General features: G+C 36.5%; 1 protein-coding gene across 26 annotated transcripts in view; it reads right to left on the bottom strand.

Moving 5' to 3' along the window:
• Positions 1–4830: 4830 nt before the first annotated feature.
• The window catches only part of anks1b (ankyrin repeat and sterile alpha motif domain containing 1B), a 609252-nt gene continuing 594152 nt past the window's right edge, over positions 4831–19930 (bottom strand). For 25 of the 26 annotated variants that reach the window (XM_052034200.1, XM_052034194.1, XM_052034198.1 and 22 more), the window contains 3 exons: positions 18400–18537; positions 15892–16062; positions 4831–7088 (listed from right to left, as the gene is read on the bottom strand). In XM_052034200.1, coding sequence (XP_051890160.1) covers positions 6975–7088; positions 15892–16062; positions 18400–18537 — 423 coding nt within the window. In that variant the 3' untranslated portion in view covers positions 4831–6974. Of the gene's footprint in view, positions 7089–8490; positions 8581–15891; positions 16063–18399; positions 18538–19930 lie in introns of all 26 variants that reach the window. The other variant, XM_052034196.1, reaches the window with a different exon arrangement.

The following is a 19930-nucleotide window of genomic DNA, read 5'->3' as shown; positions in this document are numbered from 1 at the left end:
AGACCAAGAAGTGCCAGGAGGAGGGAAATGTTCTTCACAAAGTGTACAGAATCTTACAACCATTTTTGACCTGGTCAGTAGAAAGAACCTTTTTACAATTAGTTCCCCCTTAGTCCACCCTGGTTTTATTTATCCTTCCATGACAATGTGGAATTATTGAATTATTACAGCACAGATGGCTATTTGCAAATCCAATTAGTCTCAATCCCAGGTCTTTCATTGTAATCTTGTAATTTTTTTTCCCTTTCACATACATATCAAATTCCTTTTAGAAAGCAGTAACTGAGTTTGCCTTTCAGACAATGTTACCAGATCACGATGAGCTGCTGTGCGAGAAACTTAACCTCATTCCTCCTCGCGTTCTTTCGAAATCACTTGAAATCTGCATCTTCTGATCCTTGCCCCTTCCATCAATGGAGACAATTCTCTTACTTACTTTGCAAAGGCCCTCTATAATATTGAACACTTCTAGCAAATCACTTTTCGACTCATTATGTTTTAGGGAAAATAAACCTGGCTTCTCTAGTACATCCACATAACAAAAGTTTTTCACTGCTAGAGCCATTTGACCAACTCTTTCTGGCACCCTCTCTAAGGCTTCATATTATACTTTAACCACTGAACCTAGAATGGGACACCATACTTTTTTTTATAGAGGTTGAAAATAATCTCTGCATTTATAAATAAAATCCAGGATTTCTTCGGCTTTCTTTTAAACTGCTTTCTCAAGCTGCTCTTCCACCTTTAAAGTCTAGTGGAACAATGGCATAGCAATTAACATTGCTGCCGAACAGCTCCAGAGACTCCAGTTTGATCCTAACCTCAGGTGTTGTCTGTCTGAAGTTTGTACATTCTTCCTGTGACTGCATGGATTTCTGCTGGGTGCTCTGGTTTCCTCCCACATCCCAAAGATATGATGGTAGGTTAATTGGTAACTGTAAATTGCTTCTAGTGTAGGTGGTTGGTAGATAGTTGAGAAGGAAAGTTGATGGGCACATGACAGAAAATAGAGGGAAGAAGGGAATGTGCTGAGTGCAAATATGGACTCAGTGGACCAAATGGTCTCCTTCCATGTCATAAGGAAATAGTGATAAAATATGGTATCACCTTATGCTTCTTTGTTCAGCAAATAGACACACATACAAATTAAGGAATGGGTGTAGGTCACCTGGCCCCTTTAGACTGCTCTGCCATTTAATAAGATCATAGCTGATAAGACTGTAACCTCACTTACACAATCTCATCTACCAGAGAAACCTTTCGCCCCCTTGCAATATCGAGTATCTACATACTGCTGTCTTGAAAATATTCAAAGACTGTTATTTCACTGTCCTTTGAGGAAGGATGTTCCAGTGACTCAGAACAACCTGAGAGAAAAGATTTCACCTCAAATCTGTCTTAAGTGAGCAATTCTTTGTTATGATTGATCCCCAATTCTCGACACTTCCAAGAGAGGATACGTCCTCTTCATATCCATTCGTCAAGATGCTCTCAAACTTCCGAACTCCAGTGGATACAAGCCTAGCCTGTCCAATCTTTTCTTGTAAGACAACCTGCCCGTTTTGCTAGCTTTCCCATGTCCTCTTGAAGCAGCTATTTCCTGCTCCTCCATGACTTGCATCTGCAAATTTTAAACTTGTGCTCTCTGCATCCAAGTCAAAAGCAAAGCTCCCAGTATTCATCCTGGGAGACAGTGCTGAAGATTCACTTTCTATCCCCAAACCAACTTTGTGCTACCAATCTTCCTTTTACTTTGTGGGCTTCAGTTTTGCCAATGAACCTGTTCTGTGTCACTTGCTCAGTTAACTGCAGAAAGAGTTAAAATTCATTGCTGCTTTTAAAGGCCATGTTATTCAAGCAAGTGAATGCAGAGACTTCTATGTACAAAGGCTCACAGATCAAAGACAGCAGCAATTTAGTAAGATTTCTGCTCCTTCACTCCCTTATTGCCAGCTTAAAAGGCTCTCAGCGGCATTACTGCAATGCATTCTGATTGGTGGTTAGATGCTGGCACACATCAACAAACACAATCTGGAATAAATTGTTTGGTTCAAAATAAGTCATTCATTGCTTGTTATTAGGAGAAAAAAGATCATTCAACTTTAATGAATTTAGCGCACAGAAATTTCATCCTCTTCCATTGAATGAACCCTTGTGGAAAGAATAGTGTTGCTACTGTTTAATGCATGAATTTGGAATATTAATAAGATATTTTTGCTTCATTCTGATTTTTTTGCAGTATCATTAACAGAACAGCTTCAGGTTATGTCACCAAATTAAATATTTAAAACTGTTGATATTACGTTAAATACTGCACCATGTCTTGCGTTAGGAAAGGAAATTTCAGCCCACTATTTATTAAGTGAAGCTACTGGAACAAAGCAGCTCCCTTGCAAATCAAGTGCCCAATGAATATCCGGCTAACTGTCATGCCTGCTTGTCTTTGTTCAGTGACCATCCTACATACACAACAATGGTAACAATGGGCGGTGGAGGCTGAACCCTTGGCCTCCAGATCTGGGGTAACGTTTGCTTACAAGGAGTAGAAGAGTTGGTAGGTTGGAGAGTTTCTTATACATTATAGATGATTTTTATTTCTGTCAAATAACAACTGTTTTAAAGAATAAGATCAGAATTAATTATCCTCCACATTCTTTATATTTATTCATGTTACTGATATTATTTTGACAGTGCTAACACATCTAGAAGGAATGCTCGATTGTATTTATGTCTGCAGTGGTAAATAATGTCTTCCACTTTGGTATATGAATAATAAAATATTCATTCCTTCAAAAGAGCACAAAATGAATTATTTGCATATTAAGATTAGTGAGCCATTCAGCCCCTTGAACTATTCAATAGGATCCTTGAATTGATCCATGGTTCGATCTTTGGCCTCAACTCCATTATCCTGCATAAACCCCTTTACCATTAATTCCCCTGTGGTCAAGTAATCTATCTCAGCCTCAAATATACTTCATGACTCAGCAACCAAAGCTCTCTGGGTTAGAGAACTCCAAAGATTCATATCCTTTTCAAGAAATTCCCCCCTCACCTCAGTCATAAATGGCCAACCTCGTATCTTGAGACTTCTTCCTCATTCTTGACATCCCACCAATGGAAGTATCCTCACAGCTTCTACACTGTCAAGCCCTCTCAGATTCAGATATGTTTCGATGAGATCATCTTTCTCCTGAACTCTGGAAGTAGAGGCCAATCTTTCCTCCAAAGACAAATGCCTCAACTCACAAATCAATCAAATAAACCTCTGCTGCACTATCTTGAAGATAAGTATATTCTTTCTTAAATAATGAGACCAAAACTGTATGCAGTACTCCAGCTGCAGTCTCAGCAGCACCCTAGACAGTTGAGGTCTGAGAACCAAACACCGAGGCACTCTCATTACAACTTGCTGACTTGAAAATGATCTCTTTATCCTCATCCTTTATCTGTTTATCAATCCTGTATCCATGTTACATAATAAATTTGTTGAACTTCTTTCCCTTTCATGAAACCATATTGACTCTACCTAATCATTTTATGTTTTAAGTGCTCTGTTATTATAATGGATTCCAACATCCTCCCCACTCAGTGTTAGTCTAAAAGGTCTGTAGCTCCCGGTTTTCTCTCCTCATCCTTGAATAGCTTTATTATAATTGTTGCCTTCTAATCCTCTGGAACCTTTCCAGAATCTAAGGAAGGTGATAACCAAAGCAATAGTCAGATGCATCTCATCAGGTCCAAGGTATTTGTTGGCCTTCATCCAGCTTAGTTTTTTCCAAGTGATACTATTTTAATTATTTTAAGTCCTTCTCTGTTTTACCCACTTGATTACCCACTATTTTTGGTTAACTTTTTATGTCTTCTATTGTGAAGACAGATACAAAAAGTATGTGTCTTTTCCATTTCCTTATTCCCCATTACTATTTATCTTGTTTTGACTTCCACGGTTCCAACATTTACATTTTTGTCACTTCTTTCAGCACTCAAAGTTCTTATGATCCATTTTATATTTTCTGCTGGTTTACACATGCTCAGTCTTCTTCTCCAATGTCAATTCTTTTCAAGACTTCTTCTAATCGTCATGCTGACAACTGTTTCTCATAACTTTATTTTTTCAATCCATTGCCATCTTTAACTTTTATAAACTAAACATAAATGGATCACTTTTCCCATGTAGTTTCTATTGCTGAATGGAATGCACAAAGAAAATTATTAAAAAAATTCTTTTAAATGTCTGCACTACTTATCAACCACATCTTTTAATCTAAATTTCTCAACTTGTTCCTCATTCCTATGTAATCAGTTTGAAGTTTAAATTACTTTATAATTTGAATGAAGTTTATGTAATATTTAATTACAAAATGGTGTAAATAAGAACTTTGGATTTCACAAGTTCAGAAAGAAAGATATTTCAGACTGGTTTAAAATCTCAACATAATATAAAAATATTGAAGAATAACAAATGATGAAATAAAGTATGAATATACACCAATATCAATGGAGATGATGTCTTTGCTGATCTGGTTTGCTTCAAATTGGGTTGTATGAATATTTCCACAAGGCTGAATGATATCCAGTTGATTTAGAATGAAGAACCAAGTGAATTTACAATACCACCATAATATTGAAACTCTGGGAACATAAGTAATTCACAATGTTTACCTCTTGCTGGAAACAAATGGAATTTGATCTGATGTGTTCCTGTTAATGGGAAAATATACTTGTGTCTGATCCACAATCAGACCAATATCCAGGCTTTGTCTTTTAGCTAACGTGGTGATAATTTTACAATATAGCAACACGGGGAAACAAATTGTAAAACATCCATATTTTTATACATCCTGTTTATTTAATGTGCTTTTGCAGGATTTAAATAATGACAAAATTACAAAATTTGTAACTGGAAGCCCAAGCATATATACAATTATTAGTTGCAGCGAGGCCACTATTTTATCCCCATACAATTTCATTTTGGTACCATGTTTACAGTGGGTTTATTTTTTAAACTGCCAAATTACTACATACATGTATCAACAGTGAATAGGCAAAATATGTACAAGGAAATAGCATTGTTCAAGTACTGTAATACCGTATTAAAAGATTAACACTGAATTGAACTAAAATTCAGTCCAACCATACAATATACATTTGATTATCAATTACACCCCAAGCTCTAATAGTCATCCATTATGTTATATTTGGGTGACTTTATCATTAAGCCCAGCTTAGTTTCTATATCATATAAAAATAATGTAACATTGAAACAACTTAAGACCATTATTACACAAGTTCAATAAGGGTTCTAAAATAAACATTAAATTGATTCACAATAAGTTTCTTTTTTTAACAGTGTCATATAACTGTTATTAAACCATTTGTTTATAATTCTGCCCGTGCACACCACAGTTAAACTTTGGCTCAATGTGGTTTCAATAGGCAATGCAGCAGAGTTGTGTTATGTGCTGCTACATTTTTTTTGCAAACAAAGAAGCATGATGATTCTCATATTTAACAAACATTGATTGCTCCAGGTAGTAAATCAGTTGATTGTGGTTTCACATGTTTAATTAAAAAAAACGTTGTCTGCTGCTTTGTTTTGAAAGAAATCAGTCACAGATCATTGTCTTTGTCGGAAGTGGAAGTTGCTTCACACTGCCGAGCATGTCACTATTCGTGAAATTTTGTCTTTTGTACTATAGAACAAAAATAGATTAATTGTGCCATATTTTATTTAAATTCAACAATCATGCATGCAAACCAAATATTTTCTGAGAGTTATTATTTCTCATCTGAATGACATGACAACCTCTTCTGCATCCAGCACTGCCACTTGGACTGCTAACCCATCCAGTGCCATGTGTGAATATGCAGTATGCCTCTATCTGTAGTGCAACACACTGTTGGGTTTCAGACATTAACACCATCTGCATTCCACAAGGGACCTCAGCAACATCACAATAAGCCTCATTGGAATGATGGATTTTTCTCCCCCAGTCAAAGTATTTTCAAAAACTAGGATTTTACTCCTCAATTGCTGTTATACAAGCTGTTTTAAAAGTAATCATCGGTCATACACAGTTTAGAAATAAGACTGGAAACTAGCATCTGTGTAAAACTCCTGATTGTTTTCCTACTTCAAAACATTCTACCTTTCACATTTTAGGAGTAAGATGTCATAAAAATTACGACTGGTTACATTAAAAATAAATAACAATATTCCCATACTAAATTTTGCAGTACCACATTACTTAAAAAAAATCACAACATTATCGTCAGCACAGATCCGAGTTTAAAACAAGGGCTAGAAATTCTGCAGGAATTGAATAAAGGTGCTGTGAAATTTCCAGTAAACAATAGTGAAATTCACAACAATTGCCTAAAGCAGTTAGTAAACCACCAAAACAGTGCAGTCATTTCAAAATGAAAGCAGTCATTGAAAGATTTTAGCTTAGCCATTTTTTTAAATATTATCCCAAGGCCGCAATTCATAAATCACAGCTTTTAGTTTAAAAGTGATAGTCCAAAGGGATAAAAAAAAGCTTTGACTTTTTTTTTATTAGCTTTTAGCAGCATTCAAGTGATCACATGGGCAGAAGAGAATTTCAGAGTTAGAGTTCACTGAAATCTTCTAAATCTGTGATGAGCCAGAAGAGATTGAAGAACAATGTTACACCGAGACCAAGAGAAAAATCTTGAAACTGCATCAGTTTAAGTCCTTCTGATGGATTGGTTTTTAATAAGTCTAAAGACAGATGTCGTGTGTCTGTGTTGTTCCTGTTGCTACAGTGGGAAGAATGTCAAGGAGAAAGAGCAGCTTCATGCAGTGATGACAGTAACTGTATAAAGGTCACTCAGCGAGTGCAAGTTTCCTCTCCGCTGGGTCAGAGGTCACCAGAGGAGACAAAATGTGCTGCTTGCAGTGATTGCTCAAGAGTGCGAAGGCACAGATAGAGGAGAATGAGACATAGGGTTTAGAATATTGTGGTCTCATACTTGGTATTCATTCCCCTTTTTGATTCTTGCACTGGTTCCACAATCCATGGTACATTAGTATGAGTCTTTTGTTCCAGAAGAGGTTGATCAATCTGCAGACAAAGGAAAAAAGCTGTTTCATTAACTGGGGATTTCCTTTATTCATGAATAAAATACGACTAATAAAAATTAATAAATCTAATAGAATTTTACTGTCTCCACAAACTATCATATCCAAATTCTGTAAGACATGGTGAGGAAATATTATTTCATTTCTACTGAAACAACCAGTAGTTATATTTTATTAACAACAAATCACATGACTTCCTCAGCCACACGAATGTTAAACTTGGCTTCCGTACGTACTGAACATCTCAGGTATATCGGATGCCGGGAGGGTGGGGGAACATTCCAACAAGTACAGCCTGCGCGCACACACACACATATATATAATCAAAATTCAGTCATCTGAAACATTTATTAATTAGTTTTCTGTCCACAAAAAAATTAAAATAAAGATTAATGTTAATATATAATGTTTTTGTATAGAGCTGCTCTTTCACATCAATTAAATTCCAAATAGATCTTTATTTTACTGTGTACACTATTAAAACTTTTACAGTAATGCAAGCAATTTTTGCAGATAATCAGTTATTAGCATTTTAATTATGACTGAAGTGTTATGATTGCTAAAGCAGGAATAACACTTGACTATTTTTATAACATCTTGCATACATTGCCAAATCTTTTTCAACTTATGGTTGAAGTTTCACTAGCTAGGTAAATAGATTTACCACACTGTAAAAGTTTGCAGTGACATATCAAATGAATGTAATGTAAGGTCAGTACTGAATATTGGCAACAATAAGAGTGCTATTGAAAGGGCCTCCATGACCTTTAGGTAATGTGAATTTTTCACAGTTGGGAGCCTACACTAATTTAGGAGATAAATTATTATTTTTGAGTTTGATTCTAGAAATGATCATAAGACAAAAAATAACCCTTGAAGGTACCTTTAACATGAATTAAATTACTAATAAAACCTAGTGGTCACAGAGCAGCACAGTATGCAGCAGGTGCACCATCACACACTGCTGGTGTGGTAGGTTGCAGGGTTGGATTTGCAACTTCCCACATGGGTATGTCCTGATCTCAGTGGGTCCATCAGGAAGTCAGGCATTTCTGCACAGGTTGGGTAGGGAACAAAGGAAGAACGGAGACAGTTTTCACCCCAGGCCACTTTAACACAGCATCACCTACTGGCTCAATACAGAGGGGAATCAGATTACCAGGGAGTAGTCCATTCACTCGTGTCATGAGGAAAATACATTTCAAAAGAGGACAAAAGAAAAGAAGTAATAAATAAACAGAACTGGACACTCAATCCACAACTTCACACCCCACACCCACTGCTGCACGATGCTTGGAATTTTAGTAACGTGAATTGCTTTGTGCTTATTTAAAATTACACTATTTAGACGATTACAGCATAGGCCAGCTGCAAAAGACACGTACCTAGTGTTTTACAGAAACTGGTCTTTGATGAAATCATGTAAAAAAAGACCATTCGTTGTTGGTATCCGGCTTATTACCATTCTGCATCTCCTAGAGACGGTGCGATTAAAACTGTTAAAGGGGAAATCTCACCACAGCACAATTCATTGTTATTGTGCGTAAACAATACATCATTAAAAAAACACTAATCAACTACAGTGTAACTTGTATGTTAAGGCATTTCATCTATAACCTGAGTAAAACAGATATATTGAAGCACCTTCCATGAAGTCTGTGTGGAACCAAAGTACATTAATTATAGCAACAAACAAAACTCAAGAATGGGTTTGCTGCTCCACTATACTTACAATGATTTACTTAACAGAATATTATAAAACCCATCATCTAGCTCACAAATTCATCGTTTTCTTTAAAACATCTGAAAACCTGGAAGGTGCAACATGGAGATATTATTGCCAAGTGGGTTAAGGAAAGCTTTTAGACTGGAGTGACCAAAATACAGGATTCAGAAATAGTGCATCAAATAGATTCCCTGAATGAGGAATCAAATGGATATTTGATGTACTAGATATCCTCTTTACAAAGCAAGCCTACTTGCAACAAAATAAATGCTGCCCAGTTAAACCATCATTTTATATTAACCAATAGAATAGCATGTGGCAGATTTAGCAAGGTTAACACCCACAGCAGTGGATACACATTTGCCTGGAACTACTCATTAATCTCAGATAAGGCAATTTAGAAAAAAAAATCAAGTAGCTATAATTCAAACATGTTTGAAAAATGCCCAATTAAAGTGCTGATTTCGATGGTCGTGTTAGTAAGCTTCCTGTAAGGTCCAAGACAAGAAAGTAGTTTAATAATTGAATGCTTTAGACTATGAAAAATAAAAGATTAGTAGATTGCTGCAAATAGTTAGAGAGGTTACATGTGGTTTAGAATAATTTTGAACTCTGGAAGTATGTGTTACCATCTGGTTCTGAACAATACAACAGCTCAAAATTCTACTAGAATCCAAATATTAATGGATCTGTGTTCCCTATAGAAATTCTTCATCTGAACTGTATTTTCTAGTGTGTCAAACATCACATTCCTTTTCTCAAAGTTGATGGTCTCTCATAACTGAACACTGGTTTTAATATAAATGGTTTTGCACCAAATGAATGGTCCTTATAGATCATATGCAGTGTGAGAATGCTGGGCTTTCTGAAGGTAACCAACATGCCAAAGGTGTAATAACACAAAAGAAATACAAGTTTCACATGCTTTCACACTGCACTCTTCACAAAAATAAGGTCAGTTTGAAATGTCTGTAATGAAGTCAAGGTTTTCTTGTGTTAATATTGAACAATGAAAACTATCTAGGCTAAAATTCAACATTGACACAATAGAGCTCCAGCAGCCAGATTTCTTTTCCTTTCTTAATAAAGGCCTCTGAAAAACAGGATTTTGAGATTATTGTATCATTAAAGCAATGTTGGTATAATTAAAGCAATAATGCTTCACTCATAATTTAATGGTCATCAGAACACTCTACAAAGTCTAATCACTTTTAATTCAGGCTCATATCTCATTAGAATTTATATGATACATGAATTTAAAGCAAGCTTTCATGAAAATGCAGAAACATTTATGCTATGTGACGCTGTGACTCCATAAGAAACTATGGGTCTCAGCAACTGTCTTTAACATTCTATTTTAATGCATGTAATTATTTTATCATGATCATTTTAGAAATAACTGAGCACTAAGACTCTATAATAAAATACAGAATGCTCACTCAAGAGCCAATTATAAATTTGAGATTAAATTAATATTGAGGTGTTTACTGAAAGGAGAGATCAAGCAATTTTCAGATTTGGGAATAGTTGTCCACATTATTGATCACACTGTTCTTCTTGAACTTGAGCCCATTAAAGTCTGATAACAATATCCTGTTTTCCTTCCATTAGATTAATGTGAAATAAATCACAAAATACTACTTCAAAAGCAGCATAATGAGGAATCAGTCAAGATGAATTTTAGCCTTGTACAGTTAATAATGAAATGTGCCAGTCGAGGAAAAACTCAAGAGGGGCCAACAAGGCAATACACACAAAGGAGAAACAAAACCTGAAACTTGTGCGGCAGAGAGTGATGAAACTTGGAAGGAAGAGGAGGAGGAGGATGGGGAGGCCTGTGAGGGGTGTAAATATGATCTAAGGACCATCTGTTATTTGGATGTTTCACCTGAAAAAAAAAGTGCAAATTACAACAAAGCTGTACATATGCATCATTTTTTTCAAATGCAGAAGCATTTCTAAGCAAAAGAAACACTTGGGTGCTTCTCCAAAAAAAATCTACCCCTTTCTAGTTGGGGTTCATTATCACCTCTATGTCCCATGATACAGAACCCATCTGGCCAGTAATGCTTGATTGTGACCCATTTCCAGTGTCAATCTGCAAATGGCAGAAAAGTGGGTAGTGAATGGAAATAACCACTGACCAATATTCACACCTCAAGAGTTTTATAATTAACCTTATTTGATTTTGAGTTAAACCTTGAACCAAAGCAAGAGCGATTTATGCCGCCTTGAATAAGACCGAGAAGGTGAGCACATTTTGCTGTCCATATTGCACTGCCACATTTGGCAAATGCAATAAAAAAAATTCAGTGCACGGGAAGCAGAATTCCCTTTCTTTTACCTATTAAGCTTGCAGACAGATGTTTATTAGTTTTAAAAGTTGCCGATTCTTCATTAGAAACAGATTTTCAATTTGTTCAGAATATCAAAAATACTAAATTCCTGTGTTGCATTAAGTGATTTTATTTAATTTAGATGGACTTTAACCTTAAATATATTCTGCTCATAAACAGATTAGTTTACTGTACAAATATGGCAGTATCTTTTCATCTGGCACTATAAACTATTCACTCAGTACTGTCAAGCCTCCATCATCACTTTACAGCATCCCAATCAGCACCGAGACTAAAAAGTGGCAAACTGAAGCAAAGATGAAGGTAGACAATTCAATTTTCTTCATGTTTTTACTGAGTGAATATTCTGCCAGAGGTTTCCTATGCTTGTTCAATAAAACATTGAAAGAACAGTAAAACTCCTGGAAAATGCTGTAAATTATGTTCTGATGCTGCCTGTCTCACAAAGTTTTCTGTTTTATTTCAGACTTCTAGCATCTGTAAATTTTTAAAATTATTTTCCTTAACTGTGAGCTAAATTGCTCAGGATAGGACAAGTTTCAAAGTGTTAGATATATTTAGTGATACAATCTTATGCTAGCACAGTTTCAGAAGTAGTAAAATTCTTCTCAAATGTTAAGCTATTAACTTGACTGCATTAGTTGTTTGGGGTCTTAGGCAGAAATAAAGATCAGGTACCTATGACGTTTCAGAGGTAGCATTTTATGTTATCCCTCTCTAAATGAATGATTTTAAGCCTCATTATGAAAAATATGTCATGTAACTGGCAATGTCTCTAAGCATTGCCAGTGACATGACATACTTTTCATACTGAGCCTTAAAATTATTCAGTTAGAGATGGATGTGGAAGGTGACTGGTTCCTGTGGAATCACACACAAAGTCAGTGGAGGGGGAAACTGGTTAAAAAATGACAGTGGTAATATCCTCAATATAAATCTACAATGGATGGGAGGTCGGTGAGGGCTGGGATAAAATAAAGAGATGTAACCCAATGTGGATGTGTCACACAGGTGGAATGACAACCAATACTGGGTGTCTGCTGTATTCCCTCATGGAAAGGATGGATGATTAACAACTTAAACAGCTTGGGCTACTACATAGAGGTAGGACCTATTGGCTGTACAGCTAAAGGCACATCTTGTGGGTAGGAATGTTCCTTCCAATCCCACAGATCTTTAACCTCCCTGAGCCCTTTTTCCAGCATCACACCCTCTTGTCAACTCATTGTCATTGCCTCCACCTTGTTGTCTGCCCACCTTCCCACTTTCCCCTCATGAATGCCAACTTCTCACCCCAATTGTTGGAAACCCTTCTGGCAATAATTGCCCCTGGGTAGGGTGTCCATTTGACTCTGCTTGGCAAGACAAGGCCCTTAATGTTGGGTCACATGTCCCTGGCTTGCCAAGTTCTCCAGCTACTTAGGCCTTCCCTACACTTCCTTATCCAATAAAACTCCAAACATTTTCAGAGAATAAGTATGCTGGAAATAAATGAAAATAAATTAAACACAGTACACCTTGGTTCATTATCTCCCAATAGAGCACAGAATCTGCATTGCAGCACTCTGGAATACAACAATATTCCATGCTGTACTAGGGATACGAGCCAACATTTAAGCTTAAAATTGTGAATAGCAGATAGTAAAGTATACCTTAAGATTTATAACTACCCACACTTTTGTTATCCACCTGGAGATCATACACTGGCAGAATAATAGCACTCTGCCATCCTGCTAATCTCTTCTCTTTCTCAGCTAGTCTGCCAAGGAGAAGCAGATAACCAATTCTGATTGATACTTCCTAATCAGCTGCTGCAAGTTTGAACCCAGCAAATGCCCTATCTTTGACCACTGCATGGGATATTGAGAGTATTGGGAGCTGATTTGCAGAGAACAGGCTTGACCCCTTTTCCTAACATATCCCATTCTTCAGCAAAAGGTGCATCACTCCACAGCGTTTGAGAAACTAAAAACCCTACTGAGCTAAGAGAATGGCTGGATTCACTTTTATAATAAAAACAGGCATAACAGCTTTACTTTTCACAAGGGAAACACTATTTGGTGCCAAAGATTGTTTCCATACATTGGAACCAGGGTTGGCCTTTAGTTTGGAGAAGCCAGAAAGGCTGATGTACCTCCTCACAAGATCAGTACAAAAGGCACTGGTGCATGGTTTCGTCCCGGAACCCTTGCCAGAAACATCTTATCCTTCACCATTTTTGATGTTTGCCCAATGTACGAAACCTTTTAGACGAGCTCCTAGCCATCAGTTGAATGAGTAATCTTAGTGTGTGTGGCTAGTGACGTTAATGTGACCGTGCAATTTATGGTCAGACCACTTAGGACATTTTTAGCTGCCTTTAACACCAGTTACTCACTTGTGGGGTGGTTTACTGATGTTCTGTATCAGTGATAATAAAATATACTGCTATTTTCAACAGGGTGAGGCCAAGCTGTCATATTGAGAATTTATGGGGAAGCAGTAGTGTTTTGCCTACAGCGTGTGAATGCTATTAATAACCAGCAGTGCTGTGAATGAGGCCAGGACAGGCAATTCGCAAGCAAAATCCAGGAATGATTCTCTCATTAATCATCTGTTTCCTGAATTGCCTGAATATGCCGACTGAGCAAGTGTTCAGAAAGGATGCCTCAGCTCAGGATTATTAAAAGAAACTGTCTGCATAGAGGTGACAGAAAGTAAAGATAGAGGGACAGCAACACAAGGAGATGGAGCAGACATGAACAAGGTTGTTGATATTTAAATACAATTGTTTGATTAACAAATTAAAAATATTGTTATAATTTGTTTCTGTAGGTGAAATAAGTGCTGCTCCCACTGTGCAGAACTGCAGAATTCAAGTTTAACAATAATTCAGTATCCACTCAGCTGATCTTGAACCTGCTTCTCTTCAAATTAAGGGCCATCAGAAATATATTTGAAACAGATTTTTGTCAGAAAACCAAAAAATTATCTTCACATTTCTGAATCTTTTAGGAGTTGCTTTCACAAATTCTATTTACAGAAGAAACATTAAACTGGATTTACTTTTACAGTGGTGATTTTTATTTACCCAGGTATACAATGCAATTTTAGTTAATTTTTTTTGTACAAAAGGTAAGTTTGATTTACCCTGCAGTGTGAAGTATTTGCCAGTGTTTCCAGCATAATCAAAGCTGTATACTAGAAACTGTGCAGAGTTCATCAATAGCCGGACATGCAGCATGTCTTTGATGAACATAGGCAATGAGGGAACTGCTTGTTTTGCTTCTTAGAGACCAAACTATTATCATCCATCACAATTTGAGGTATAATGCTGAGCCTAATCATGCTTTGCGCCTCTTGCAAAGTACAAGATTTTTAAAAATTTTGTTTTAAAAACCTTGAGCGTTTAAACCACACTATGATGGATGAGGAGTGGGGTTAGGATGGGGGGTGGGTTTGGTGCTGGTGGGAAGGGAGAAACCTGAAGAGTGTGAAAATCATTTATTATTTTTCTTACTTTAATTAGATTGTAGATTAGAAAGTTCAAGTGCCTTTTTATGCTTCAAAATTGAAGAGGATAGGAAACTGGAAGTAACAAAACAAAAAAACATGGATAAATGCCCTCACATCTCATTCATGTGGCAGCTCCAGTTATCTCTGACACATGGTAACAGCAGGTCATAACCTGTTTAAAACAATATGTATTTTAAGGACTATCCACCCAACTCTCAACATTCTTGAAGTTGAAGAATTCCTGCAGATTTAGGGATATAACTAAGGAAATATCTGAATTAAATTTGTGATACCATCCTCATATTTGATCTCATATATTTTTGTAGCCAGTTATCAAATCTGTGATTAGTCTTTAACACTAATTTCAAGCACCATTTTCTGTTGGCTGGAATCATTGAATGATTAAATATTTCAAGAGCTGGAAGACAGACTGTATTCAAGCAGAAATGTGTTTGAGCTGGTGTATTTTTTCCATGTTGCACATTATTAAGAACAATCTACACTAGCTACTTGGCATGGGTGTTGCATTTAGCTATGTTTAAATCTACCCTGGTTACCAAGCCTGGGCGAGGAGGATGAGCCAGCAGCTTGCTGCCAGGCTTCTGGCACATTCAACCTTACAACTGGGCACAGGAGGTACAGAGGTCACTGCTTAATCACCTTCCCAAAATGGCACTGGGCACCTCGTAGCAAAAAGATAAAATGGTTTCAATTAATTCATATTCAAATAATTAGTGCTCAGAAGACTAGATTATAAATACATTTGCCATTTTCTCTGCTTGTTCACTGATAAATAGCAGAGGTTAGAAAGCCCATATGATTAATGATTAACACAGAGCCAGTAAATGAATTTCTTGGACTGATTACAACTCCTTTGTTGGTGACAAAGGCAAGCTTGGGCTTGCTGCAGGTCCCAATGGAGAAATCTCAGTCTCAATTTACTGTCTGTAACAGCTCCCAGCAGCACATATAACCACACACATTTCACATAGCAATTCATTTGTATAATTACTATTGAAAGGTCATTGTTAACTGGATCTTCTTCTGACTGTTTACTGCACATTGAGCAATCCCACTTCCAATTGATATCAGGAGACACTGCATCTCAAATGTCTGAGCTCACAACGCCATGACTTCCTTGGTGCCAACAACATGCAGAAGAGGATCCATCTTGTTGCTACACATCTATCTGCTTATTAGTCTCTTACCACAGATTTCCGGATACTTGCTCGTGGTTTTGGGATGGGTTTGCCAGCTTTACTTTCAAGGCTATCTTGCATTGTTGGCGGGCCATGTCCACCTTTCCTGGCTTGCAGGGCCAACTGATAAGCCACTTCAAAGGCTTGTCCCAGTGTTAAAATGATCTCATACGCTAAATTCTGGTGAAAGGAAACATATTGGATCTCTATGAGCAATTTGAAGACAATTTAAGAAAAGCAAAAGTAACGTAATTGTGTGCACCATCCATGTTAATAATTAAACATGATTTCCTAACTTCAGTAATACCAACAGCTAGTTCTGTGGTATTATTTTTATTTTAATTCATATTATCAAAATAAGAATGATGAATGCCTTGTCTGATCACATTGTTTTTTGGTTTTGCTTATTTAAAGTAGCAGTATTAGATTAAAACTGCCATGTTTCATAATTAAAGTCAAGTCAGTCATGCCAAACATTGCACTGAGTTCATGTTCCAGCAGCTTAATCCTGAAATTATTTCTCTTGTTGCTGCTTTCCATCAACTAACAGGATTGTTATTTGACGTCAGAAGGCATTAATATCTGAATAAATAATCCAGAAATTATTTTTGACAGATTATTCATACTACCTAATTGTATATTGCTCAAGGCTATGCAACATAATTATGATTCAAAGGTTGCATCTTATCAACACTTTTCAAAATTAAGATTTTGATATATAATTGATATATGTGCTTACTCCCAAAAAATTTAACTGCAACACCATTTATCTCCATGGAAACAATCTTTTCCACTGCAGCATTAGTTTTGATTCTGTCGGGTGGTTTCTACAGCAGCAGCATTCATCTTACATTCATTTGTGCTCAGACTACCTCCAATACCTACAAATCTCGCCATTTTAATAAAAGGTGAAAACTATTTACTGGCCTACTGAAAGTGGATGGAACCTTGCCTGAAAAACACATGCATTTAGAGTTCACAAATGTGAGTCTGCAATATAATGCAATTCTTTTCTGTCTAAAATGGTGAGAATAGAACAAATATGGTTAACAAATATGGTAGCTAGAATGCAGGTAAAATAGGACTCCATAATATAAAACAGTTTTTGCAAGCTTGAAGATCACTGCAAGCACTGCCCCAGATTCCCACACAGCCCAGTCTCACCTCAATTACAATGAATTTCTTTAATCTAAGTTTGCAATTAGACCTCATCATTTTTTGTGAATCACATAAAGTGGTTAAATTTTTTTATTTAATTGCTCAATATTTCTGATTTATATAATCAAGATTTTATAAAGTACTAACATTTTAAAACAGGTTAAGCCATATTTTATCTATCTACAAAGTGTAAAAGAGAATTTAGTGGCTAACAGGCAGCAACCACTATTTTGTGACAATAACTGCTGTGCAAGTGTACAGTAACAGCTTCACTCAGCAGAGTTTAAAGATTCATGTCTAGAATGCATTCTTCACATAATCTGACTGCCAGCTGTGCCACACAATCAGCTTGAACACTGGGAAAATGAACATTTTGTTCATCTCTGAATTGTAACATTGTGAGGAATATGAAAAACATTATGGAAAAATGTTTAAGTTAGAACACTAGCTGTTGCTGAGAAGATTGGCATGAGTGTTCCAAATGCAGAAGATGTGGTATTTACAATTACCTATACACCACAATAATGATGAAAGGAATGCATCCAAAGTTTCTTTTGCCAGGTATGAGCAATTGCCAATGGTGTGCTTTATTCATTGGAGAAACATAAATAATTATAAAGATCTTCATTCATTAAATTCATTTTTTTAAAACTGTCATATGATGTCTTGTAAATATAAAATATGAATAATGTGTACTTGAGCACTGATTTTAGTGACTATTTTTTGAAGAATGTACTAAGGTCCAGGTATTTCTATGAGCCACATTAAAGCAAAAGCCTCCTTGCTTACTTGAAATTCTAAAGCAATTCACGTGGCCACCAAGAGTATAGTGCGCATCACTTAATTCATCTTTTAAGTATGTGGGGCATTCCTTACAAAAATTTGCAGGCCTGTAATCTTTTCTGGACTTCCAATGTAATCCTCAAAAGTCCAATGCTTGACAACAACAATTTAAATATTACAAATAAATTTTACTCTTTTGAAAATATTAACATTAACTGTCAATTAATAATATAGATGGAGCACAGATGTCAAACCTTGTTTTGGCTCTGGGTCAATATCAAGGCAGTATACTTTGCATGCAAGGGCTAAGAACATACACTGTGGTTTATCATTAATTTTTGTACAACTTGGACAATCACAATCTTTGTCAGTGGCTCCACAAATCCAAATTATGCAGAAATCAACTGAAACAGTAAACATAACTTGTCGGTTGCATCAAAGGTGAGTGCAGACCAACTCCTGAAATTGGTCGCTCACGAATGAAGCACGATCCATGTAGAGAAAAAGAAAAATCACGTCAGAAACTCTATAAAAATTCAAAACAAAAAGATGAAAAATAGTGAGTGAGAGACTGACCACATCAAAAGCACTGAATACATGACAATAGTGGTGAGTCGACTTTAAGTCTTTAGTGATGTAGGCAAAGGTGGAAAGATCTTCAGGGTCCTGAGCAGCACAAGAAATATTCCTAATTTCATGCTCTGTGATGATATTCTGCAGAGTTAAAAAAAAGAGTTGAAGTTATCTGCAGGTCTGAACTCAAAAATATATGAACTTCGTTACACATTATTAGCAAAGCTCGTAACTTCGAACACATAATATGGCTTTTTTGTTTTTGTTTTGAGAGGTACAAAGATTGTAATGATTAAATTCACTCTGCAAATCTAACCTTTGTTAGGAGTCACTCACTGCCCATTTAATTTATATTATGGTGCTTCACTACACTATTGTATTTTACGTTTTAAGCTTTTGTCAATGCATACATATCTTAACATTTTCTGATTACATGGTTTTCAGTGAGCTGGTGATAGTCAGTTCCTCCATTATCAACATGGCAATTTTCTTTTAAAAAGTGAACGACAGCAGGACAGACAGCAGCAAGCATTAAACAATCATACAAGGATTAATTGTCCACCACAAAACTACTCACATAGTGATGGAGATACTCAGTAACACATTTACATTTGGTACTTTTTCTCAAAATTTTTCCTGCGAGTAATGTATTACAAGCTGCTTTTCAAATTCTTTGTTGTTAGTACTGGTCAATACCAAATTTGTAACATAAGAGATACAATCACTTATTGATGAGCTGGAGGAAAGGCTTCTGAATGGTGTCAGAATTTAGGCAGCAATGAATGTGGGTCAGATAAACTGAATCAGCTGCTCTATAAAAATTCTGGAGCATACTGAGAAGCACATTCCAGGCTAACCCTGCAGCTGAACTAAACTTCTGCGGCAAATATCCTGCCAGCATGACCTCAATGGCTTGTCTGTGAGGGAGCAAACTGTGAGTAAGCATTGAAAAAAAATTAAACAATAATTTCAAACAATGTTTAAGAGGATAAAACTCCCAATAATTAAAGGAAAAAGATTAACAATATCTTTTAAATGAATGTCAATGACCCAAGACGACAGGGCTCCACTCGATGTGCCAGTGATCTCTGATCTCTACCATAAGGCTGAGGGTCCAGATACAAAGTGTGTCCTACTCCTCAGCTCAGTCATCTATAGAACACCCCTGGTCTCAATGATGAGTCAAGTTCAGGGGCAGCATGCACATCAGATCTCTGGTGTGTTCCTGGCCTCCAGCTTCTTCTGTGCTGCAGTGCACAAGCATTGGAAGTCCAAAACATGCTGCCATGCCCACTGCAGCTTTCATCGGAACTCTGCGGACCCAGCAGCTAACTACCAGTGAAATACGGTCTCCTTGAAACCAAATATTTCAACCTGAGACCAAATATTTCAAGCTCAAATGCGAAGGCACATTAAAACTAAGACCTCTGACAGACTTCAGTTAAAAATAGAGATAGAGAAAAAATTTTATGAGATGATAACCTATAGCTGAAACTCAGATGCCACAGGTCAACTCTCTTTGGTATCTGCTGTG

The sequence above is a fragment of the Pristis pectinata genome, chromosome 19, assembly GCF_009764475.1.
Source record: "Pristis pectinata isolate sPriPec2 chromosome 19, sPriPec2.1.pri, whole genome shotgun sequence".
Classification (NCBI taxonomy): Eukaryota; Metazoa; Chordata; class Chondrichthyes; order Rhinopristiformes; family Pristidae; genus Pristis; species Pristis pectinata.
Note: the sequence above shows the minus strand (reverse complement) of the source record. Positions and strands in the feature narration are given on the sequence as shown.